The sequence below is a fragment of the Notolepis coatsorum genome (assembly GCF_963971535.1).
Source record: "Notolepis coatsorum genome assembly, chromosome: 15".
Classification (NCBI taxonomy): Eukaryota; Metazoa; Chordata; class Actinopteri; order Aulopiformes; family Paralepididae; genus Notolepis; species Notolepis coatsorum.
The window spans coordinates 2,204,865-2,231,296 of NC_140179.1; the positions used below are offsets into that span (position 1 = coordinate 2,204,865).

At 42.8% G+C, this 26,432-nt stretch overlaps 1 protein-coding gene across 1 annotated transcript; it reads right to left on the minus strand.

Annotated features, from left to right (window-relative positions):
- Positions 1-371: 371 nt before the first annotated feature.
- LOC311241625 (solute carrier family 22 member 7-like) lies at positions 372-26,432 on the minus strand (the record flags this gene model as incomplete). The annotated part of the gene is made up of 8 exons (XM_084330501.1): positions 372-582; positions 2,073-2,181; positions 2,954-3,168; positions 5,646-5,798; positions 10,525-10,693; positions 15,899-15,995; positions 18,560-18,889; positions 26,382-26,432. 8 exons carry the CDS (start codon positions 26,430-26,432, stop codon positions 372-374), a joined length of 1,335 nt encoding a protein of 444 aa, XP_084186627.1.

A 26,432-nucleotide genomic window follows, 5' to 3' on the forward strand; every position in this document is an offset into this window, starting at 1 on the left:
TGTTTTGCTTTGTTTACAGAATCAGGGGTTATCTGGGAACACTGGGAAAATAATGTGAAATATGTGCATTGCGCCTTTTCTGCAGTTCAGCCGTGACAAGAACCCGTGTCAGAGAGCACCATTATAGGAGGTGGTATAATAAAAAAAATGCTTAAAAATTAATATTAAATTTATAAATGTAAATGTATGCTTGAAACATGCAAATGTTCAAACGCACACACACTAATAAGCATTGGAGGCTTTTAACCAGGGCCGGATTGAGGAAATCATTCAGGCCAGGAAATATAGTGCGAAATATAGCCCCAGTCAGGCCACTTTTTAAGCAGGGGGTCTTTTTTGTTTTTTGTTACAAAGACTTAATTTCCTGCATTCTACCTTGGTTTCTCAATGTCCTCAATGGTCTCTCGCAGCGGCGTGTTGAGTGTCTCTGGGAGGAGCAAAGCCACCAGGCCTGACGTAATGGCAACAGAGCAGATGATGATCTCCGGTAGGTGTCTCCACACTTCATCCAAAAGAAGAATTAGCGGCGCTATTGCCACACCAATATGAGCCACGACACTGGCGTAGCCCACACCGTTTTGCCTGATAAGATAGGTGGAGAAAATGAAGTACTTATGCAGTGAAAACCGACATTTAATGAAAAGTTGTTCTGATATTGCATCTATTGCTCATATGCTCTTCAACTTCAACATTTCCAACTTCAAACAAATACGGCCCTCCCTAACACTTGAAGCCGCAAAGACATACCTACACTGTATATGGTCTTCTCCCACATTGAATATTGCCTTCTAAACTGGTCATTTACTGGGGCCACAGCCATGAAACCCATAGAACAACTTTACAACAGAGCATTGAAGGTATATGACAGGAAACGGTACTCATACCACCACTGTAAAATCCTGGATAAGCATCACATTTAAAAAATGTGTATTTTATTTTTTTATTATTTTTTAAACAAACATATAAACAAACATGACAACACACGATAAGATATACAAGCATTAATTGTCAGGGCACATCCAATGAGATCACCTTTTAGTTAGTTGTTTTATATAAGATATACCCATAATACCTGTTATCTAAAAAAAAAAACCTACACACATATGCTCATTTTAAAATTTTAAAACCTCAGACGTTATAAAAGTTCCTGCTTTGTATATAAATGCCTGCACAGATTAGCCCCTCCCCCTCTCAAGGAGTTTATCCACGAGAAAAGGAACACTGGATTAGCCACTAGGTCAAACACCAGAGGGGATTGTGAGGTCCATTTTAGAAAGACCGCCTTCAGCAAAAATGTTCTATCGATAAAGGGAAGTGGAACATGGAACAGCCTTCCGGTCCCCTTAAGGGAATGTACCACCCTGTCCACCTTTAGGGGCCAACTCAGGAAATGGCTGTTAGACAGCCAGATATGCACTCATTAGGGATGTTAGTGATGTTGTACTGACTGAATGTCATGTTAGTGTGGTCATGTCAGTGATGTCAGTTTTTATGAATGAACGTTGTATGGTCCGTTTTGTGTTTGTTTTATGTTAGGACTACGGGTGGAAATTAGCCCTGTGCTATTCCCGGCATATTTACGTCCTTATCATGCTGTGATGTTATGCATACACTCGTAAATTATGTTCATTAATTTGCATTGTCCTTAATAAACAAATCTTAAATCTTAGCCTAGTCAAAGCTAATATTTAGCATTCGTTTAAATCAACTGCAGTACTACTGTCAGGGTAAATGGTGCATTTATATAACAGCTTTTATCCAAAGCGCTTTACAATTTGTTCCTCACATTTTACACATTCACACACCGATGGCGGAGGCAACCATGCGAGGTGCCAACCTGCTCATCGGGAGCAGTTAGGGGTTAAGTGTCTTGCTCAAGGACACTTCGATACGATGCCCGGGAGGCGCTGGAATCTAACCAGGAACCTCTGGATTACCAGACAACTGCACTACCTCCCGAGCCAATGTCCCCATCAGGGGATCCTTTACTGAGAGCAAAACCTTGATGATAAATGATTGATGACAAACATATAATGTGACATATAGAGAAAACACTCCATATTGTGACAGACCTTACAACTGTGGGGAAGAGCTCTGCTGTGTAGAGGAGTACAGTCGCGAAGGAGGCCTCCGACAGCCCTTTTCCAAGCACAGCCACAATAGTACGAACGAGCCAGAAGTCTGAGAACAGTTAGAGAATTTCTTTGAGTCAAATTCACAAATAACAAGCTGTATAGTCAAAATCACAAATAACAATATGTAAGTCACACCTCCAATTGTTAAACATTTAAAAAATAAAAACATGTTTTTGAGTGGAGGGGATCTTTAAGAATAGCATTCATATAGACGATGGTGGGGATGTCGTGCATACTAACACATAAATGCACACAATGTGAAGGAGCATCTTTTTTTTTAATTTTTTTTATTTATTTTTGGGCTTTTCTGTATTTTTCACCCATCCCAATTGAGTCGTTATGCCTAATTCCATTCCTGGTCGTTGCGCGCATTGCCCGAATTGTCGGTCTGGGGAGGGTGTAGAACTACCACATGCCTCCTCCGGCTCTGATACATGTGGAGTCGCCAGCCGCTTCTTTTCACCCGACAGCGAGGACTCTCACTGGGGGAACGTAACGCGTGGGAGGATCACACTATCTCCCCCAGATCCCTTCCCTGCTGAACAGGCGCCCCGATAGACCAGTAGGAGTCGCAGTTTACAACGACCAGGATACATACCCCACCGGCGGCTTCCCACCCGCTAACACTGCCAATTGTGTTCGTAGGAACGACTGACCAAGCTGGAGGTACCGCTGACTGGATTCGATCCCAGAGTCTCTGTGGTGGTAGGCGAGTGCTTAGTCCACTGCGCTACCCAGCCGCCCGGTGAAGGAGCATCTTATTGAAAGGTGGTAGCAATGGCATATTTAGTATAGAAATACATTTATGTAATAATAACCTTTGGGAACAAAGATGTTTATAAAAACGCAGGTTCCCGTGAGTAGCAGGGTGCCTGCTTGGCACTTTCTCCGTCCAATGATATTGAGCAAGAAATAGATTGTAATCTTAGCCGGCAGTTCGATCACAGCGTAGATGAAGTGGGTGAGGTAGATGTTCAGACCAAACCCAGTTATGTTTAGGCTAATCCCGTAGTATGTAGAGGCAACTCCATACCTGGAAAACAAGGAATTTGTAATTAACACCTTATCATGTGATTGTAGCTTGCATCTCTTTCTTTTGGTTCATAGTTCTCTTGTGACCCAGAGAATTCTAGTCCATAAATAACTCAAGACTATGAGATACATTGTGACATTTCAGTCCTCGTGATGACATGTCTCCCAGTTGAAAAGTGACTGTCAAATATAGATTGTCACTACAGTGCAAGGTAACATTAAAGGAACACGCCAACATTATGGGAAATGCTTTGCGTTCAGTAGAAACTGGCTGCAAGAGGAAATTGGTATACCTTCTTGTCTGACTCTGGAGAAGATGGTAAGTGCATTTCCCATAATGTTGGTGCCTTCATGCATGAATTATGACAACCTCAGTCAGGATCCCCCCCCCCATGTGTTTTCATTAGTCTTGGGGCATGAAAAACAAGATTTTAACTTAAAAGAAAATTCATATTTTTTAATACAATATATATACCGAAGTAAAGCCCTATATGTTCCCTGTCGATTGACGTCTCAGGCCACAAAACCCGTTCAGCGGTTCTCGAGTTACATGCTGATATGTGAGGCGTGCACCGAAGTACACAGCAGACTTTTTATTTGTTCAAATACCACTCCCGACTCCCGACGCTCTACAGTAGCTCCGTCAATCATTTGGCGATTATTGGATAGGGTTGTAACCAATGAGTGTGGCTTTCCAATGCTACCCCACATGGGGATGAGCGAATCAGGGATCTAGGTGAAAAGTCACAAGCGCAAACAGGAAGAGACATTTCTGCCGAATGCATTGGAGTCAATGAGGAAATGGTTTTTCTGCAGAGCTTTTTTTTCTCTTTTTACCAAAATCGCTCCTAATCACTCATTTCTGAACGGATTTTTATGAAATCTGGACATGTACTACACAAGACCTCAGGGTGTTTTTTCAGCCATACCAATATTTTGGGAAATATACTTTTGGATATTGCAACTACTACAGAAAAACGTGAGTAACAAGTTTTTCTACATCTCAAGTTCACACCCATGTTACTCTATTTCATTAGCACTAAAAGTGAATCTTCTTTATTGTATCAAACACTTCAGAATGTTATCTTTCAGAAGAGACCAGGCTCATGCATGTGCTATAAGTATAAAGTATAGTATTTTGGTTTTCAGAAAAAGTATACAGTCCTCAAGTTCAAGTAAAAAAAATTGCCACTTTTGGGGGGCGCCAGTTAAGAGGTTAAAACCAATCAAGAAAATTATATAAAATGAAAAGTCCATTGTGATTCACATATTTACAACAGACAACAGTATACACACAGATGTACAGTATACAGAGACATACAGTATACACAGACATACAGTATACACACAGCACACAGACGTACAGTATACACACAGACGTACAGTATACACACAGACATACAGTATACACAGACATACAGTATACACACAGCACACAGACATACAGTATACACACAGATGTACAGTTACTAGGGGTGGGATGATACACCGATCCAGATCGATACATCGATCTAATTATCAATGATCCAATAGGATCGATGCAATGTAAAAAGATCGGTTCATATCGATACTCTTATTTAGAAAATCCTGTGGCGAGTCTCATATCTGCCCAACAACAACAGCACCAGCTCCGTGTGTGTAACGGGTCAAATGCATCTAACATGCTTTGCATCCTCGCCATTCATGTATGCCCACGTCGCGTTAAAGACCTAAACTGATTGATTGATTGATTGAAAACTTTATTAACAGATTGCAGAATGTGTACAATACAGTACAGCTCAATACACACAATTGTTAAGGGGATGCAGACCAGAGAAAGACTTTCGTCTTATTTACATCAGGGTCCCCCATTTTCAATTCATCAGGACATATATGACATACATGACATACAGATAGACAGTACTGCTACATCTATACATTTATGACATACCAGATTTGCAAATACAGTACTGTTTGTGATACAAATAGAGTCCAGAAAAGGGAGTATATACATTTGATGTAAAAACTGTACATTGGAGGAGGTTGGGTGGGGTTGGGTGGGGGGGGGGTTGGGTGGGTTGGGGGGGGAAACACTGTACAACTGTGCAAGCAAAACTGTACATTGGAATATTGACAACCATACTAGGTAATTTACTGTACATTGGAGGGGGTTGGGGGGGGACACTGTACAAACAAGCAAAACTGTACATTGGAATATTGACAAAACCATACTAGGTAATTTACTGTACATTGGAGGGGGTTGGGTTAGGACATTTACTGGGGCCAGTTTCGAATTGCAGTCTCCCGTAGGTGTTCTATAGGCTAACAGAGCGGCTGTTCCCTAAGCCTAATGCATGCACAGAGAAGAAAAGGGTATGTATCTTCTTGTCTAACTCCAGGGTAGATGGCAAATAAGCTAATTTCCCAAAATGTTGGAGTGTTCCTTTAAAGCCCAGCTATTTACTATCATGATAAAAAATAAATAGGGGGGCTACTCACCATACAATGCCTGTCAATAGACTTAACCGTCTAATTTTGGGGGTCCTGAATAGGTCAAGGTAAGTGTAGTTCTTCTTCTGGTCTTCAGAGTTCTTCAGATTAGTGAGGGTCTGTAGATTGGTAGAGAAAGCAGGGTTATCTCTGTGGTTGTACCTCAAATGATGGCCAAAACCACAAGAGGCTATAAATTCAATACAGCACATGGCAGAAACAGCTAACAAGGTTGAACCTTACAAACGTTGCATTCAACCTGTCACAATGATCATAGAAAGCTATCCTAAATAATAGACAATATTAACTACTTTGGAGTTTCTTTGGAGGTTTTTGGCAGCTTGCTTGCTAGTTGGACCCCTTCAGATAAAGAACCATAATATGTCTGTTTTTACATTTCTCAGACCACCCACCATTGATTGATTGATTGAATAGTTTATTGATTTAGAATGGAAAATCACACATATACATTTGATCACAATATGAAACAGGTATACATTTCTCCATTTACCAATAGGATTCAATAAACACAATAAAGCCATAGGTTTGTTTCCATTGTGGTCCTTCATCATTGGTGTCAGTGGATTTATGTACTGGTGTGTGGACGTGGGTGTTTGTAGTGTCTGTGTGTCAGGATGTGTGGTATAAAAACAAAAAAATACATACAATAATATTCCATTTTATAGAAAATAAAAGAATAAAAAAGGAATAACACATATTAAAAACCCTTTGTTCACTACTCCCAGCTTCTGCTACTTATGATCCACCTCTTTATAGCTAATTTAAAAGTGGAGAAGTGCCTATTAGAAGTTGTCAAGTCGACCCACATCACTTAGAGTGAGAGTGTGATACATGAGTGTGATACATGAGTGTGAGTGTGATACATCACTTAGAGTGAGTGTGATACATGAGTGAGACTATGTTTGACTCAGCACTTCTGGTCAATCATAAAAATACTATAGTCAGGGCGGATGGGTGGCGCAGCGGTCTAAGCGCTCGTCACCAACGCGCGAGACACCGGTATCGGATCCGGCTGTCAGCGTTGCCTCCGGCTTGGGCCGGCCGTCATACTGACTCAATTGGCAGAGTCAGTGGGAGGGGAGTCGATGGGTGGTAATCTGGTCGTTGTGAACAGCGACTCCTACAGGTCGGTCAGGGCGCCTGCACAGTAAGGACATGAGATGTCGAGGGTAGTGTGAGCCTCCCACGCGTTACACCTCGCCAATGAGAGTCCGCGCTGGCAGGTGAAAAGAAGTGGCTGGCTGACTCCGCATGTATCGGAGGGGACATGCGATAGATTCTTCAACCCTGAATTAAGTTATCTTTCCTCAAACACATCCTGTCCCCGAAAACATCCCTGATTCGTTCTTACAGAAAAGAGAAAAATGCTTATATCCTTATTGCGTTATAGAAGGCAGAAGGGGTCATACGTGACATGTTATTGTACCGGTTATGAGGGTCTAGGAATGACCTCCTAGACCCTAATCAGTCAGGCTTCAGGACTGGTCACTCCACAGAGACAGCCCTCATTGCGGTCACAGAGGCACTTCACTTAGCAAAAGCGAAAGGCCTCTCCTCTGTCCTGATTCTCCTAGATCTATCTGCAGCCTTCGACACAGTCAACCACCAGATCCTCCTCGCGGCCCTCGCAGGAATGGGAGTGGCTGGCTCTGCGCTGACATGGTTGTCATCATACCTCAATGACCGCTCCTACCAAGTGTCATGGAGAGGGACCCTGTCGGCCACCCGCCCCCTGCGGACGGGTGTCCCCCAGGGCTCGGTTTTAGGACCCCTTCTCTTCTCCCTCTACACTAAATCACTGGGTAACATTATCACGTCTCATGGCTTCTCCTACCACTGTTATGCCGACGATACTCAACTCTTCCTCTCCTTCCCTCCCTCAGATATCCACGTCTCTGAGCGGATCTCGGCCTGTCTGTCCGACATCTCCGCCTGGATGACGACCAACCACCTCAAACTGAACCTAAGCAAAACAGAATTGCTCCACCTGCCGGCCAAATCCTCCCCCCTGACCGACCTTTCCATCACAGTCGAGAATGCAGCTGTGACCGCGTCCCCGACCGCCAAGAACCTTGGTGTTGTCCTCGACGACCAGTTGAACTTCTCTGCTCACATCGCAGCGACAACCAGAACCTGCCGATTCCTCCTGAGCAACGTCAGAAGGATACGCCCCTTCCTGACAAAAGAAGCCACCCAACTCCTCGTCCAATCAACAGTCATCTCCCGCCTCGACTACTGCAACGCACTGCTCGCTGGCCTCCCGGCCACTGCCACTAAGCCTCTTCAACTCATTCAGAACGCAGCGGCCCGCCTGATCTCAAACCTACCGAAGTCGGCCCATGTCACCCCACTTCTTAGGGACCTGCACTGGCTCCCCATTGCTGCACGAATCCGCTTCAAGGCCCTTGACCTAGCATACCGTGCGGCAAAGGGAACTGCTCCCGCCTACCTCCGGTCAATGGTCTTTAACTACACACCCTCAAGACCCCTACGCTCTGCATCTTCTGGCCGCCTCAGACCTACTCCTATCCAAGCTCCGGGAGGGTCATCAAAGAGAAGTCGCCTATTCTCAGTCCTTGCCCCACAATGGTGGAATGAACTACCCACCCCAGTTAGGACAGCCGAAACACGTCCAATCTTTCGCCGTCGACTAAAGACTCACTTCTTCAACCATTATCTGAATAAAAAAAAAAAAAAAAAAAATAATCTAACCCTAACTAACCATACTGTCATGCACTTGTCCTAATAAACTAACCTACACTGTAGCACTCAACACTTTGATGAACATTGTTACTCAGCTGATAGAGTTGTGCTCTTCCTGATGGCTTGTCGTACAGAACTTGTAAGTCGCTTTGGATAAAAGCGTCAGCTAAATGACTAAATGTAAATGTAAATGTTATGAATTTACTAGATTCACAACAACTATTGAGTGTGAACGATAAAGTGCATGCAACATTTAGATTCATAACAACAACATAATGTAAAGGGAAGTGGATTTAGAGCAGACGATGAAATGAGCACAATGAACGATAAAAAGAATGGCTTCCACCAAGTATGACTCGGTTCTCTTCATTTGTACCAAAGAGCCGTTCAAAAGAATTGGATAATTTGCGAACGTCACATCACTAGTAACTACAAATACGTAGCATTTACATTTAGAAATAACTGACAATATTGTCATATCTTGGATGGTCCACAATTCCTTTTTGTTAACTCAATGGAGGCCAAACCCGAGATAAGTCGGGTTAACTCGCCAGCGGTTGGGCGCCAGACCCGAGATTTCTCTGGTTTTGGTTTTTTATTCCTTTATTCGATGTTTTTATTCATTATTCATCTAGGGACCTTGGTGTTACCATAGGGAATGAGTCTGAGATCGCCAAAGTGCAATACCGGCCGCATCCAGCTAGACGGCGGTATATCGAGCACCCTTTGTAACCTTGTATCTTGGCCTGTGTAATGGCCAAATGTCTCCGGGCTCACTTTTCTTTGTCGGGCGATTGGAGCGGTTCTCCCGGTTCCATTGAAGCGCGTCAAATATCCCTGATCCATATGTTGTGGTGGGTTATGCCGTCGGATGTACCAGATGGCGATCAAACAATTGGAATATTATTTTTGGAATACTCCTGAGTAAGGACTATCCAACGTCAATTTTAGCTTGATCGTGCAATGCTTTTATACCGATCGGGCTGATAAGTGTTTTTAGTGTTCAATACGAATGCCGTTACTGGCAATCAAATAATCAGAAACGACCCCCCCCCCCCCCCCCCCCCTTTCATGCATTCATGATGAAACATAATACCTATGACATAGATTTGATTTGGGAATAGTAGCGAAGTAGTGTACAGGCAAGAAACGGCAACGTTTATAGTAGAATTGACGTATAAGGCTATAACTCAGCATTTCGGGAATTACCCCAGACCGCTCTAAAACCATACTTATATTCACCACGGTATAACACAGGAACGTATGGATGGAAAAATGCATTATTTTTCACATATTGAACGATAGATAGGTGATGTCAAATGGGCCATAGTATTGTATCCATAGCTATAATATAGATAGAATATAGTTAGCTCTACAAACAAGGTGACGCACTCCTATCTTTTAAAGCGTGGCCTTGCTATGACGGGCTCCGTCTAATAGCTGGCGCTGAATGAGTTAATAACCCACAGTAATTTATCCGCACTATAAAACTTACCTCAAATTTCAACTTTGATGCCAATTTTCCTCTCTTGTTGAATTGAGCACATCTATCAAGGTAATATTGTGCCTTTTCCACTTTACCATTGGCAAAAAGCCACCGGGCAGATTCAGGAACCCACCTACAATTACAACCAATTTAATATGTAAAATGAGGAAAAGCTTACACATTTCAATCTGCTACATTGACTGAGTTGCCTATTTCATGAAAAATAACCCGTAATTATATCCTTTCATCTTAAAGGAACACGGCAACATTATTAGAAATGTCCCCCACCATCTGTGATATTTATATAATTTTCTCCAGAGTCAGACAAGAAGATAGATACCAATTTCCTCTCTGTGCGTTCAGTGGAAAGCTATCCGGTTGCATGCTACCTTAGCACAAATTAATGGAAGTGGATATGAACCAGCTAGCCTAATAGCTGTTGGCCAAAAACACCTCTCCCAGAGTTTTAAGCTATAGGCTATCTGAGCCGTATCCGCTTCCATTCATTTGTGCTAAGCTAGGCTAGCTTGCAGCCAGATAGCTTGCTACCGTTCAGCACAGGAAGGAAATTGGTACTGTATCTATCTTCTTGTCTGACTCTGGAGAAGACGGTGAGCGCATTCCCCACAATGTTGGCGTGTTTCTTAAAAATGGAAATGTGAAATATTCCCCTCTTACCACCAAGTCAACACGGAGAAGCCTAGAGGAGCAGTGATGGCGATGATCAGCGTCCGCCAGTCGTTCACTAGGTATGCGACGCCTGCAAGTATCATGTTGCCTACTGACATGAATGTGCCGCCAATCACGCCAATGGATGCTCTGTGGCCAGGGTCCACCCACTCGATACCTTGAGGGAGAGGAATTGAGAGTGTGTCATGGCACTGTCAACCAAACATATGTATAAGGTATGAGCTACTTCTTGGAATAGTATGGTAAATAACATTTATGGACAAAATTGCAGGCCTTGCCAGACAACAACAACAACAACAACGATGAAACTGTAACTTTTCAGGTGGGCTTTCTATAGCTTTAATCTTCCAAGGACCCAATTAGTTTATTTTAGGCTTAGTCATGAAAATATACATTTAATCAAATAGTCAAGAAGGCTCGGCAGCGCCTCTACTTCCTTAGGAAGTTCAAAGTGAGTCCAAAGATCTTAAGGAACTTCTAGTCGTGCACAATAGAGAGCATCCTGTAACATAGGTAACATCAGCACCACCTCCTGGTTTGGGAATAGCACCGCACACGACCGCAGCAGACTGCAGAGAGTGGCTCGATCAGCCCAACGCATGCACCATCAGAGGTGGGCTTCCCACTCTCCAGGGCCCTCATTCATCAACGTGGCGTAGAAAATGTTCTATTTCCACACGTAAGCACAGAATTTAGAATCAGTGCACGCACAAAAAAAACTGGATTTATCACACGTGCGTACACAGGTTCTACGCACACCTGTCTTGATAAATATGACTTTGATCCTACGTTTGAGCTCGTGCACTGTTTTAAGTATTTGCATACCAGAACCGCCCCGATTAACCATATACGGTAATGGAATATCCCCATGAAATGTGGAAAAATGGACTAAGCCGAGGGAAGCGTGTTATGAGACAGGCTGACAGACGTGTACACGTACGGTGATGTCGGATATGATATCTATTAACCATTGCTGCCTGGGCAGCGCAAACACTAATAAAGACCGTGCTGGAATATGACTGCCTTTTCCCGTGTTGTTTGATTAATACCCAGGGATTAAAGTTCTCCTCAATTTTATTCCAAATCGCGATGGATTTTCCGTCAATTTTCTACCTGCTGCATATGATTTCTAGAGGCATACTACAATCTATTTTGATGTCAGTATTGGGTAGCCTATATAAACAATAATACGAGAGCATATACAAGAACAATGAATCTCACTGCATGTATGATGTAGCCTGCCTTTCAATACATGAACTTGAATTCCATCATGTTTGTGTGCGGGACTCACAAGGATGTTGTCACAATGGGTGGTACCGGTACAGTAATAATAACAGTCCACACAATATCACGATGGACCATGCCATAGCCTATGTTCTATTATGACATGATCTGTGACGACAAATGTTCTAGAATGTTTGATTAAGATATCATACTCTGACAGCATGCCTATGATCAACAAAAACGCGAACTTGAATCCCATCATCATATTTACATAGTCTGTCCACTATCTGGTGTCATTGCAATGCGTTTTTTATTCTTTCTTACAGTAAAAAGGGGGAAGAACACTATATCGTGGGTGTTCATATGACTTGTATTCTGCTTACAGCTTCGAAATTCCACTTGTTTCGTTTAACGTAAAGCCTTTTAAATATAATCAAAACGTTCCCGTGTTTCTGCGGTCTGTGCGCAAAATAATAACGAGTTGAGCTACGCGGAGCGCAGTCAGTCAGTAGGCCTACACCCCGTATATTCCGATAACGCTATATAAACCATGCTGCATTCATTCTGAGAGAAAGATCTATTATTCCAAATGCTATTTATAGGGTTTTGACCATAATTACACTACTGTTGCTATTTTACAATGAACTATAATGAATTACGGTTCATACAGAACATGCCAGTGTTGAAACTAATGCACAGAAGCTCATTTCCTTGTTGTAATAATATATTCTACCACTGGGCGTCAGTTAAGTGTGCTCCGAGCTGTGCGTACACATAAGCACGAAGTCAAGTTCAAGTTGAAATTGATGAATCCCACTCTTTGCTTAGAAATGGTCGTACGCACAGGTTAAGCACATATCTGTGCGTAAGACACGTTGATGAATGAGGGCCCCCAGGAGATTTACACCAGGCGTTCCATTTGTATATACAAATATGGTGAATAAAGTCATCTGAATCTGAATCTAAAAGGCTGTTTTTCCTGTACCAACTGGGACCTATATCATGACCTGGACCTTGAAGAGGCCACTGATACTATTACATATTATATAACATTTTGCAGGGATAATGTGTTACCCAAGAAATCAATAACCAACTTATGTACCCAAACAATAAATCATATATTTCAAAGGAAATTAAAGAGTGCATAGTTAAGAAGAGAATTGCATTCAGGAACAAGGATCTTTTGGCCATGAATATCCAGAAATAATCGAATCATAAGTTAAGGAGGGCCAGGAGGAAACAGAAAGATACATTCGAATCCCATTGCTCTTCTATGAACACAAAACAATGTTGGGACTCTATGAAGTTTATGACAAATATGGCCACAGCTAAAAAGTCTCTGTATAGCCACCCAAACAACTGCCTCTTTGCACTGCTGCGGTCAGGCAAGCGCTACCGGAGTCTCGTGGCCAGCACAGATAGACAAAAGGAGCTTCTATGTAACACTTATCCATTCTACACTCATTGCACACACATGCACAGCACACTCACTTTAAACATTCACCTTTAACATTCACTTTAGACACTTTAAACACTTTTGAAACATTACACCATATTTTATTTATTTATTTCTGAAAGATTTGCACTACCTCTTCTACCTCATTTCTGCATTTTGCATTATGTTCCTGCATTTTGTACATTTTAGCTTTGTATATTTTGTTTGGTATTTATTTATTTATTTGGTATTTATTCTTTAACTTTTGGCCTGTACTTTTTAATTGTATGAAGCACAATCTCAGGAGGGTCTCAGAAGCAAGCATTTCACTATAATGTACCTTATATGTGACAAATAAAACAAAACTTGAACTTGAATTGTTACATCTCTAACTTTCACATTGGTGAGCAGTGTTGGGCAGTAACATGGTGCTGTAATTGTTTTATTTTTTTATTGATCTTTTTCCCCCTCCATTTTCCTCCGATTTTCTCCCATCCCAATGTTAGTTGTATGCCAATTCCCAATCCCCTTCCTGGTCGCTGCGCACTTACCCCCCACAGTCAGATCATCTGGGAGAGTGGAGGCTACCACGTGCTTCCTCCGACACACGTCCAGCCAATCACCGCTTCTTTTCACCTGGCAGCGCGGATTCTCATCGAGAGGGCGTAGCGTGTGGGAGGATCACACTATCCCCCTCAAGTCCTATCCGCACTTAGCAGGCGCCCCGACCGAACTGTAGGAGTCGCTGTTTACAACGACCCGGACCCACCCCGCCAGCTTCTCCCACCCTCTAATACAGCCAATTGTATTAGTGCAGACGGCCAGCCAAGCTGGTGACAACCCCGGAGCTGTGAGCTGGATTCGGGGCTGGTGACGAACGCAATCTCCGCTCGGCCACCTAACCGCCTATGTTGCTGTAATTGTATTACTTTCCCAGTAACAAGTAAAGTAAGGCTTTACAATTTCCCAAATAGTAATTATAGTACAGTTACTACTAATCCAAGTAACGTGCAGTCTGGCGTTACATCGTTGCCAGACTGCAATGTGTATTTTTTTGTCCTCCTATAACGTTGGTTTAAACACAGTCCTCTCCTCTGTAGTAGTGTGTGTGTAGTGTGTAGTGTGTAGTAGTGTGTGTGCGGGTCGGCAGGTCAGAGGTCAGAGTGAAGTCACGTTGGCTACTAGTCAAAAAGCGGCATGAAGAGGGAAGAGAGGTATCGTTATGCATTATAGCTGTCTGATGTAAACCATGTGGGCGGGGGCAGGAAAGAGTTTGCAACCGTGAAAAATACAACATTTCATTTGATGAAGCATCGGACACGGCAGCACGACACAATGTGAAACTTGGAATCATTTGAGTTTTACTGTATTTACTGTGGCTTTTTTGTTTTCTTTTTTACTTACTGAGCACAATTGAGAGGGTGATTCCTTCTAATCCAAAGCCAGTGAGGAATCTCAATACTGCAAACATGATGTATGAGTTTGCGAAGGAGCTGGCGACGCCAAATATAATCGCCATGGTGTAAGATAATAAGAGAGTGTCCTTCCTCCCGTACCTGAAAAAGTTTGATGATCAAGTCAAGGTTATAAATCAACGGTCTCATCAGAAAGCCTCAATAAAGTACAAATCGACCACAAGAAAAAAGGTACATAATGTACGTAATGTTATAGCCATAAGTAGTATATTTATGAATTGTATCAGCAACTGAAATTTAACCAACAATCATTGCAGTCACGGGGTGGGTGTTCTCACCACTATCTAACTATGATTATAGTTGTTGAGGTTAGTTTTAACATTCAATTAACGGTTATGGTTAAGACATGACGTTAGCGTTAAGGTCAGTTTTAACATTCACTTAACGGTTATGGTTAAGACATAAAGTTAGGGTTAAGGTTAGAGTTCGATCCCCAGCAAGAGAACTTAAAGGTTTTCTGAAAACATCAAAAGTAAAAAAGAAAAAATAGTTTATATGTAATACATGTACTCATTTGTTGTAATACATACACATGTTACACTTTCAATACAATGTGGAAATATATTTATTATGGCTATAACATAACGTACATTATGTACCTTTTCTCCTGTGGTCGATTAGTACTTTATTAAGTGAGATTGGGCTGTAAATACAGAGACACATGAAGATGAGAAGTCATGCCGTACAAGGTTTTATTCTTTACTGCACTAAGCCACCAAACCACCAAACATGCTTTTCTTCATGCTTTGTTATACTGAACTCAAAGCAAGAAGTCAGTCATTCTGTAATGATGTGTGTTGACGACATTCCAAGCCCGAACCATAGGCGCATATACTGTGTGTGATTACACTTTACTGTAGGCCCTCGCTGCTGTGAATCACTTTGGGCTGCAATTAGTGTATGAAAGGCTATTATTATTATTATTATTATTATTATTATTATTATTATTATTATTATTATTATTATTATTATTATTATTATTATTATTATTATTATTATTATTATTATTATTATTATTATTATTATTATTAATAATAATAATAATAATAATAATAATAATAATAATAATAATAATAATAATAATAATAATAATAATAATAATAATAATAATAATAATAATAATAATAATAATAATAATAATAATAATAATAATAATAATAATAATAATAATAATAATAATAATAAATTTATTTTATTTTGTAAGAAGTAATAGAAACATACTTATCACAGAGGGCTCCGAAGGCCATCGCTCCAAACATCACTCCAACAAAGAAGATCGTTCCTGTGACTTTTTCCATGCCTTTCCTGCCGCAGACGAGATCCCACTATAGGAGAGAACGGTTGCCAAGTGTGGTGAATGAACATTTCGTAATTTACTGTCGTAGGCCATGCTGCTGCTCTCAACACACTTTACTGTAGGCCATGCTGCTGCTCTCAACACACTTTACTGTAGGCCATGCTGCTGCTCTCAACACACTTTACTGTAGGCCATGCTGCTGCTCTCAACACACTTTACTGTAGGCCATGCTGCTGCTCTCAACACACTTTACTGTAGGCCATGCTGCTGCTCTCAACACACTTTACTGTAGGCCATGCTGCTGCTCTCAACACACTTTACTGTAGGCCATGCTGCTCTCAACACACTTTATGGGATGTCCCTTACACACAGAAGCTGGGACGTTATAACAGCCATATCTTCAACTTTGAGGTGCTGTTGTAGCCATGCAGCGTCCTTTTTTTTGCTGTGGTGTGCGGGGGGGGGGGGGGGGGGGGGGGGGCAACATCAACTCGAGGGACTCCAGCAAGCTGAACAAGCTGGTGAAGAAGGCTAGCTCCGTAGTGGGTGGTGAGCTGGATAATCTAGAGTTGGTGGCTGAGAGGAGGATGATGAAAAAGCTATAGAAGCCATCCTGGAGAACCCCTCTCACCCCCTCTACGAGGAGCTAGCCAGAATGAAGAGCACATCCAGCCAAAGACTCATCCCCCTCCGACACACCACAAACTGCCTGGGCCGGTCCTTTATACCGGCAGCCATCATCAGGCTCTACAACAAAGGGCTCAGACGGCCGGCTCGGCTGCCAGAACTAGAACTATATCATTGTCAGAACTCGGGACTTGAGAACTATATAGACTAGAGACTCACATCACCGTACTGACTATCTTGTATTTTGCACTAGAGACTCATATCACTGGACTCTTATCACTGGACTATCTTGTATTTTGTACTTTTTTATATTATCATTGTATTTGTATTTATATTTTATATTGTATTTATAGTGTATATAGATACTGGGCTGTATAGGATCATCTTATCTTATCTTATCTTAACTGATCTCAGTTGATTCCGTTGAATAGCCCGCCCGGTGCATAGTCACATGTCAACACAAAAGCCATGTGCTTTTTATGGGCAACGACAGAAACTCGAGAAAAAAGGCCGGTGGCTGACGATTATACTGTAGCCTACATTCTCACGTAAACGTGACTCTGCCCCCAAACCGAGACTTATTTTTTTAAACAGAGTTTTTTTTTTTTTTTTTTTTACTATTTAGAGATACTATAACTGTTAGTTGTTACAGTAAATATGTTCTTAAACATTCAAACTGTGATAATATGGAAAATATATATAAATAAATAAATAAATAAATAAATAAATAAACATTTTATAAATTTTCTCGTGATCTGATTTTTCCGACAGGGTCTGGGTCACATTTATTTAATAAATTTGTACTTGCCTTTGATTGTCAGTCTTGCATTGTGAAATATGCAAATCTATCAGGCCTCCCCTGATGAGGGCATGCTATTTGAAAATAAGTTCTGGTTTGATATCACACTTATACTTATACACTTTACATTATCATACAGTGCAATGAGATGGACAGCAATTGGATTATTTGTCTTGAACATGAACAGATATCTTGATATATTAAAAAAATAAAATAAAAAAAAATAGGCAATTCTGACCACAATGTTGTCAAGCTAATTCCCACATATAAGCCTCTGCTCAAAAGTATAGCAAACAAAAAAGTAAAAGTGGTCCATGTTTGGAACGAAGACAGCATTGGCTGCCCAAGACATTAAAGTCCTGCCATAGACTCAGTTTCTTCCCCTCAGCAGCTCGCCTGGTAAATGAGTCAGGTGTCCCCCTGCTCCCCCCCCCCCCCCCTCTATGGTGAGCTGCTAGGGCTGGACCTCTGGACTTGAACTGTGTTGCACTGTATCCATGTCCCCAACCACTGCACTTTACTGTCTTATTAATTGTCTCACTGTTCTGTCCTGTTTTGCACTTATTTATTTATTATTATGTTTATTCCTATTTGTGAGAAAAAAAAATCATGCACTGTAATGTCGAATCACGTTCCATTTGTATATACAATATGGTGAATAAAGTAATCTGAATCTGAATCTGAATCTGAATCTGAATCTAAAAGGCTGTTTTTCCTGTACCAACTGGGACCTATATATCATGACCTGGACCTTGAAGAGGCCACTGATACTATTACATATTATATAACATTTTGCAGGGATAATGTGTTACCCAAGAAATCAATATCCAACTTATGTACCCAAACAATAAATCATATATTTCAAAGGAAATTAAAGAGTGCATAGTTAAGAAGAGAATTGCATTCAGGAACAAGGATCTGTTGGCCATGAATATCCAGTAATAATCGCATCAGAAGTTAAGGGGGGCCAGGAGGAAACAGAAAGATACATTCGAATCCCATTGCTATATGAACACAAAAAAATGGTGGGACTCTATGAAGTTTATGACAAATATGGCCCCAGCTAAAAAGTCTCTTAGTGTTCTAAATGAGGGTGAGAAGGCCAACGAACCTACCTTTTTTGTACATTTTTCTTTCTTTCTCTTTTCTTTTAATTTTTTTTTTACCTCTGTGGCCAAAGTGGAGGTGAAGGTGCTGTTGTCATAAACCCATCCACTGCGACACTGGACCATGGGCAAGCCGGTAGCGTTGGAAACATTGGACAGGAGATGAAACTGGGGTTCCGCGAACATTTCACAGGAGTGGAGACTGCCGTCCTCCCACGCCGGAATGCTGACGGCCAGTCTCTTCTCCGGAGGTAGCTCTCCGAGGAGTCCCCCTTCATCCTGGGTGCCCGGATCGCAGTGGTGAGAGGGCACAGCCGCGATGAAGTTATCCAGCAGGAAGTGACACGGCAGAACCATCCGGGGGATGGCGAGCATCGCAATGACCAGTACCTGAAAGAGAGGCAGTTAAATCATTTTGTGTCCTGTACTGTGCAGGACAGTGATGCAACAGTAGCAGGACAGTGGATCACAGTGATTAAACAGTAGCATCACAGTGATGTAGCAGGACAGTGATGTAGCATCACAGTGATGTAGCAGGACAGTGATGTAGCATCACAGTGATGTAGCAGGACAGTGATGTAGCATCACAGTGATGTAGCAGGACAGTGATGTAGCAGGACAGTGATGTAGCATCACAGTGATGTAGCATCACAGTGATGTAGCAGGACAGTGATGTAGCAGGACAGTGATGTGGCAGGACAGTGATGTAGCATCACAGTGATGTAGCATCACAGTGATGTAGCAGGACAGTGATGTAGCAGGACAGTGATGTAGCAGGACAGTGATGTAGCAGGACAGTGATGTAGCAGGACAGTACATCACAGTGATGTAGCAGGACAGTGATGTAGCAGGACAGTGATGTAGCATCACAGTGATGTAGCAGGACAGTGATGTAGCATCACAGTGATGTAGCAGGACAGTGATGTAGCATCACAGTGATGTAGCAGGACAGTGATGTAGCATCACAGTGATGTAGCAGGACAGTGATGTAGCAGGACAGTGCTGTAGCAGGACAGTGATGTAGCAGGACAGTGATGTAGCATCACAGTGATGTAGCAGGACAGTGATGTAGCAGGACAGTGATGTAGCATCACAGTGATGTAGCAGGACAGTGATGTAGCAGGACAGTGATGTAGCAGGACAGTGATGTAGCATCACAGTGATGTAGCAGGACAGTGATGTAGCAGGACAGTGATGTAGCAGGACAGTGCATCACAGTGATGTAGCAGGACAGTGATGTAGCAGGACAGTGATATAGCAGGACAGTGATGTAGCAGGACAGTGATGTAGCAGGACAGTGATGTGGCAGGACAGTGATGTAGCATCACAGTGATGTAGCATCACAGTGATGTAGCAGGACAGTGATGTAGCAGGACAGTGATGTAGCAGGACAGTGATGTAGCAGGACAGTGATGTAGCAGGACAGTACATCACAGTGATGTAGCAGGACAGTGATGTAGCATCACAGTGATGTAGCAGGACAGTGATGTAGCATCACAGTGATGTAGCAGGACAGTGATGTAGCATCACAGTGATGTAGCAGGACAGTGATGTAGCATCACAGTGATGTAGCAGGACAGTGATGTAGCATCACAGTGATGTAGCAGGACAGTGATGTAGCATCACAGTGATGTAGCAGGACAGTGATGTAGCAGGACAGTGATGTAGCATCACAGTGATGTAGCATCACAGTGATGTAGCAGGACAGTGCTGTAGCAGGACAGTGATGTAGCATCACAGTGATGTAGCAGGACAGTGATGTAGCAGGACAGTGATGTAGCAGGACAGTGATGTAGCATCACAGTGATGTAGCAGGACAGTGATGTAGCATCACAGTGATGTAGCAGGACAGTGATGTAGCATCACAGTGATGTAGCAGGACAGTGATGTAGCAGGACAGTGATGTAGCATCACAGTGATGTAGCAGGACAGTGCTGTAGCAGGACAGTGATGTAGCATCACAGTGATGTAGCAGGACAGTGATGTAGCAGGACAGTGATGTAGCAGGACAGTGATGTAGCATCACAGTGATGTAGCAGGACAGTGATGTAGCAGGACAGTGATGTAGCAGGACAGTGATGTAGCAGGACAGTGATGTAGCAGGACAGTGATGTAGCAGGACAGTGATGTAGCAGGACAGTGATGTAGCAGGACAGTGATGTAGCAGGACAGTGATGTAGCAGGACAGTGATGTAGCAGGACAGTGATGTAGCAGGACAGTGGATCACAGTGATGTAGCAGGACAGTGATGTAGCAGGACAGTGATGTAGCAGGACAGTGATGTAGCATCACAGTGATGTAGCAGGACAGTGATGTAGCATCACAGTGATGTAGCAGGACAGTGATGTAGCAGGACAGTGATGTAGCATCACAGTGATGTAGCAGGACAGTGATGTAGCAGGACAGTGATGTAGCAGGACAGTGATGTAGCATCACAGTGATGTAGCAGGACAGTGATGTAGCATCACAGTGATGTAGCAGGACAGTGATGTAGCAGGACAGTGATGTAGCATCACAGTGATGTAGCAGGACAGTGATGTAGCAGGACAGTGGATCACAGTGATGTAGCAGGACAGTGATGTAGCATCACAGTGATGTAGCAGGACAGTGATGTAGCATCACAGTGATGTAGCAGGACAGTGATGTAGCATCACAGTGATGTAGCAGGACAGTGGATCACAGTGATGTAGCAGGACAGTGATGTAGCATCACAGTGATGTAGCAGGACAGTGATGTAGCAGGACAGTGATGTAGCAGGACAGTGATGTAGCAGGACAGTGGATCACAGTGATGTAGCAGGACAGTGATGTAGCATCACAGTGATGTAGCAGGACAGTGATGTAGCATCACAGTGATGTAGCAGGACAGTGGATCACAGTGATGTAGCAGGACAGTGATGTAGCATCACAGTGATGTAGCAGGACAGTGATGTAGCATCACAGTGATGTAGCAGGACAGTGGATCACAGTGATGTAGCAGGACAGTGATGTAGCATCACAGTGATGTAGCAGGACAGTGATGTAGCAGGACAGTGCTGTAGCATCACAGTGATGTAGCAGGACAGTGATGTAGCATCACAGTGATGTAGCAGGACAGTGATGTAGCATCACAGTGATGTAGCAGGACAGTGATGTAGCATCACAGTGATGTAGCAGGACAGTGGATCACAGTGATGTAGCAGGACAGTGATGTAGCATCACAGTGATGTAGCAGGACAGTGATGTAGCATCACAGTGATGTAGCAGGACAGTGCTGTAGCAGGACAGTGATGTAGCAGGACAGTGCTGTAGCAGGACAGTGATGTAGCAGGACAGTGATGTAGCAGGACAGTGATGTAGCATCACAGTGATGTAGCAGGACAGTGATGTAGCATCACAGTGATGTAGCAGGACAGTGATGTAGCATCACAGTGATGGAGCAGGACAGTGATGTAGCATCACAGTGATGTAGCAGGACAGTGATGTAGCAGGACAGTGGATCACAGTGCTGTAGCAGGACAGTGATGTAGCATCACAGTGATGTAGCAGGACAGTGATGTAGCATCACAGTGATGTAGCAGGACAGTGATGTAGCAGGACAGTGATGTAGCATCACAGTGATGTAGCAGGACAGTGATGTAGCATCACAGTGATGTAGCAGGACAGTGATGTAGCATCACAGTGATGTAGCAGGACAGTGGATCACAGTGATGTAGCAGGACAGTGATGTAGCATCACAGTGATGTAGCAGGACAGTGATGTAGCAGGACAGTGGATCACAGTGATGTAGCAGGACAGTGATGTAGCATCACAGTGATGTAGCAGTACAGTGGATCACAGTGATGTACCAGGACAGTTAAAGGTGTATTCCACCCAAATAGTGTTAAAGGTTATAACCCAAATGTGTCTTCCCCGAATGATTTTAAAGGTGTATTCCACCCAAATTGTTTTAAAGGTTATAATACAGTAGCAGGACAGTGGATCACAGTGATGCAACAGTAGCAGGACAGTTAAAGGTGTATTCCACCCAAATGGTTAGCAGGACAGCCCCATCACAATGTGCAGGAGGTGTGTACAGTAGCAGTACAGTAGCAGTACAGTAGGTGTACAGTAGCAGTACAGTAGCAGTACAGTAGCAGTACAGTAGGTGTACAGTAGCAGTACAGTAGGTGTACAGTAGGTGTACAATAGCAGTACAGTAGGTGTACATTAGCAGTACAGTAGGTGTGCAGTAGCAGTACAGTAGCAGTACAGTGGCAGTACAGTAGGTGTGCAGTAGCAGTACAGTAGCAGTACAGTAGGTGTGCATTAGCAGTACAGTAGCAGTACAGTAGGTGTACAGTCACAGTACAGTAGGTGTACATTAGCAGTACAGTAGGTGTACAGTAGCAGTACAGTAGCAGTGCAGTAGGTGTACAGTAGCAGTACCGTAGCAGTACAGTAGGTGTCTGTATGTTCTTCTCCAAGGGCCACAGAGAAGTTGCAGAGCAGGATATCTTCATCTCCGGTCAGAAATTACAGGTAGTATCAGAATATAAGTATTTAGGATTACACATAGACCCAAACCTTAGCTTCAAAAATCACATAAAAAAGTCTGCAATAAGGTAAAGTTCAGCCTATCAAACTTCAGGTACATAAGAAACTTCCTTTCAACAGAGGCAGCAAAGCTATATTTTCATTCAATGGTTCTTTCCCACATCACATACTGTTTGATAACCTGGTCCAATTCACATTCCACCATTCTGAAACCACTTCAATCACTTTACAAACAAGCAATAAAAATTCTAGACAAGAAACCATTCAGGTACCATCAATTGTCACATTCTAAAAAAATATAATCTACTCAGTTGGGAAAACCTGACCCTATATCAAAACGTCTGTCTAGTTTTTAAAATAAAGTGTGGATTGGCTCCTCCTCCTTTGTCCGGTTTCATCAACCTCAAGTCTGCCTCAACCAGGAACACTAGAGGTGCGGCAAGGGGGGACTGTACAATCCCTTTCAAAAAAAGTGTATTTGGCCAGGCCGTCTTCTCATACAGAGCATCCCACCAATGGAACTCAATTCCTCAAACAATTAGAGTGTCCACATCATACCATTCATTCAAGTGCAGGGTTAGGGAATGGCTCATTGATAACCAGAACTGTCAACACTGAGGTGTCTGTATGTGTATATGTGTGTGTGGATATGGATATGGTGCGTCTGTCTATGTCTGGGTCTCTTAATATGTCATGATGTGCTCTGTCCTTGTGTCCATGACTGTATTGTGACCTGTATCCCTACTATGTCTATGTGCTTTTGTTGTGTTTTTATTCTAATGTATTTATCTTGATTTTATTCTGTTTTTATTGCTAACCCTTTTTTTACACAAGATTTTAGCCTGTACCTTCTGGCAGGGGGACTACCAATGGAAATTAGCCTTTTGGCTAAAATTGGGTGCATTTACATTTGTAAAATGTTTTATTAATGTACACTGTCCCCCTTGAACAAATAAAGTAAACCTAACCTAACCTACATTAGCAGTACAGTAGGTGTACAGTAGCAGTACAGTAGATGTACAGTAGCAGTACAGTATGTGTACAGTAGCAGTACAGTCACAGTACAGTCGGTGTACAGTAGCAGTACAGTAGCAGTACATTAGGTGTACAGTCACAGTACAGTAGGTGTACATTAGCAGTACAGTAGCAGTACAGTAGGTGTACAGTAGCAGTACAGTAGGTGTACATTAGCAGTACAGTAGCAGTACAGTAGGTGTAGAGTAGCAGTACATTAGGTGTACAGTCACAGTACAGTAGGTGTACATTAGCAGTACAGTAGCAGTACAGTAGGTGTACAGTAGCAGTACAGTAGGTGTACAGTCACAGTACCGTAGGTGTACAATAGCAGTACAGTAGGTGTACAGTCACAGTACAGTAGGTGTACAGTAGCAGTACAGTAGCAGTACAGTCACAGTACAGTAGGTGTACAGTATCAGTACAGTAGGTGTACAGTATCAGTACAGTAGGTGTACAGTAGGTGTACAGTAGCAGTACATTAGCAGTACAGTAGGTGTACAGTAGCAGTACAGTAGGTGTACAGTCGCAGGGCAGTTAAAGGTGTATTCCACCCAAATGGTTAGCAGGATAGTACATCACAGTGATTCAACAGTAGCAGGACAGTTAAAGGTGTATTCCACACTCTCAGGACCCATACGAGGCTCCTCCCACTCTCAGGACCCTCGCTCCCATTGGCTGATTTGGGTCACGTGACCGTCACAGGGTCATGTGATCGTCCCACCCAATGGCTGAATTGGAGTATTGCACTGCGGGATTGATTGATTGAAAACTTTATTAACAGATTGCAGAATGGGTACACGTGACCGTCACAAGCCCGAATTGATTGATTGATTGATTGAAAACTTTATTAACAGATTGCAGAACGGGTACAGTACAGCTCAATACACACAATTGTTAAGGGGATGCAGACCAGAGAAAGACCTCAATGCAGTACCGTTACATTTGTGACCAGGCACGTGCACACATAGAGGCCATGGGGTGCTTGAGCACCTGCCTTTTTCAGCCTCATCCAAAAAGTGCCCTTTTTGAATACAAATTTAATAAATATTTTTTTTACCGTTACGCATATAGACTGCCCTTCCAACTGAAAAATGTCAGGATAGAATCAAAATATTAGGTAAAGAGAGAGAGATGCCCCATATTCCATTGCAGTTTGCACGGCCTCCTCAGCGTGCCTCTCCACGGACCTATATATTTTATGCATAGCGTGGGTGGTGATGATGATGATAGAAACCGCTGTTGAATGCTGGTATTACACTCATTGAGGGACACAAAGAAGTCAAGTCCGATGGGATTTGGGAATCTCAAATACAAATCGGGATTGGAATAAAAATTGCATTTATATTAAACAATACAGAATATACAGCACTTCTTGGGGCTGTAGGGTAAGCACTTATTCCCTCCCCCCTGAACATTTATGGAGATGTATGGGCCTTTTAGGTCAGTGATAAAAGTGTCTTTCAAGGATAAGTGAGCTCCTGCACTGATTATTATAGTTCAATATTCAATATTTGATCACCAAAACCCCCCAAAAAGCATAAAAAGGGGCCCCCCTGCCCGAAAAGGGCCCTTAAAAATCGGTTAATATATACACACAAGTGTAGTGCCCTTTTCAGCCTTTGAGCACCTGCCCCTCTAAAGTCCTGTGCACGTCCCTGTTTGTGACATAAAGTAAATATATACAAGGGTGAGGCTTGGTCTCTCTGTGTTCTCTCTCTCTCTCTCTTTCTTTCTCTCTCTCTCTTTCTCTCTCTGTCTCTCTCTCTCTCTCTCTCTCTCTCTCTCTCTCTCTTCTCTCTCTCTCTCTCCCATGGCTCCCACGGGCCGAATATTACCCCGATCCTTGCGAGATTAAATCCACGTGTACCTCTCGGTGTGCCGAAGCTTTTCCTAAATCACTTCCATCATCGAAAACGAGGGGAAAAGGTCGGCTCGTGACCCTGAAAATGTCGCGTGATTTAAAAAACGCTGTATTAAGTGAGCCTATTATAGGCTCCATGCGAGCTTTTTACCGTGGAAACATCTGGGCGTCCCGCAACTTTTACCCATTCACATGTAGCCCCGAAAACGCTTAGAAAAGGAAAGTTGAAAGCGTGGAATAAACTCGCCGAAACGGTAAAGTGTCCCACGGGCGCGCCGTGATTCCGATCCGCGTGAAAATATTCACGGCCATAGAGGAGACCGTCAGACACCTTTTTGCAACCGAATATGTGTCTCGAATTTGCTCCCACGCGGCGCGCAAAATCGCACGCCCAGCCTAGTAAATGAGAAAAGCCTGCCCCTAGTGGAGCAGGACAGTCCCTACACAATTACAACAGTACAGGACACAAAATGATTTAACTCCTACTGACCTGAAAGCGTCCGAAGCTGCCCGCTTCCTCCAGGATGCTGTCAAACGTCAT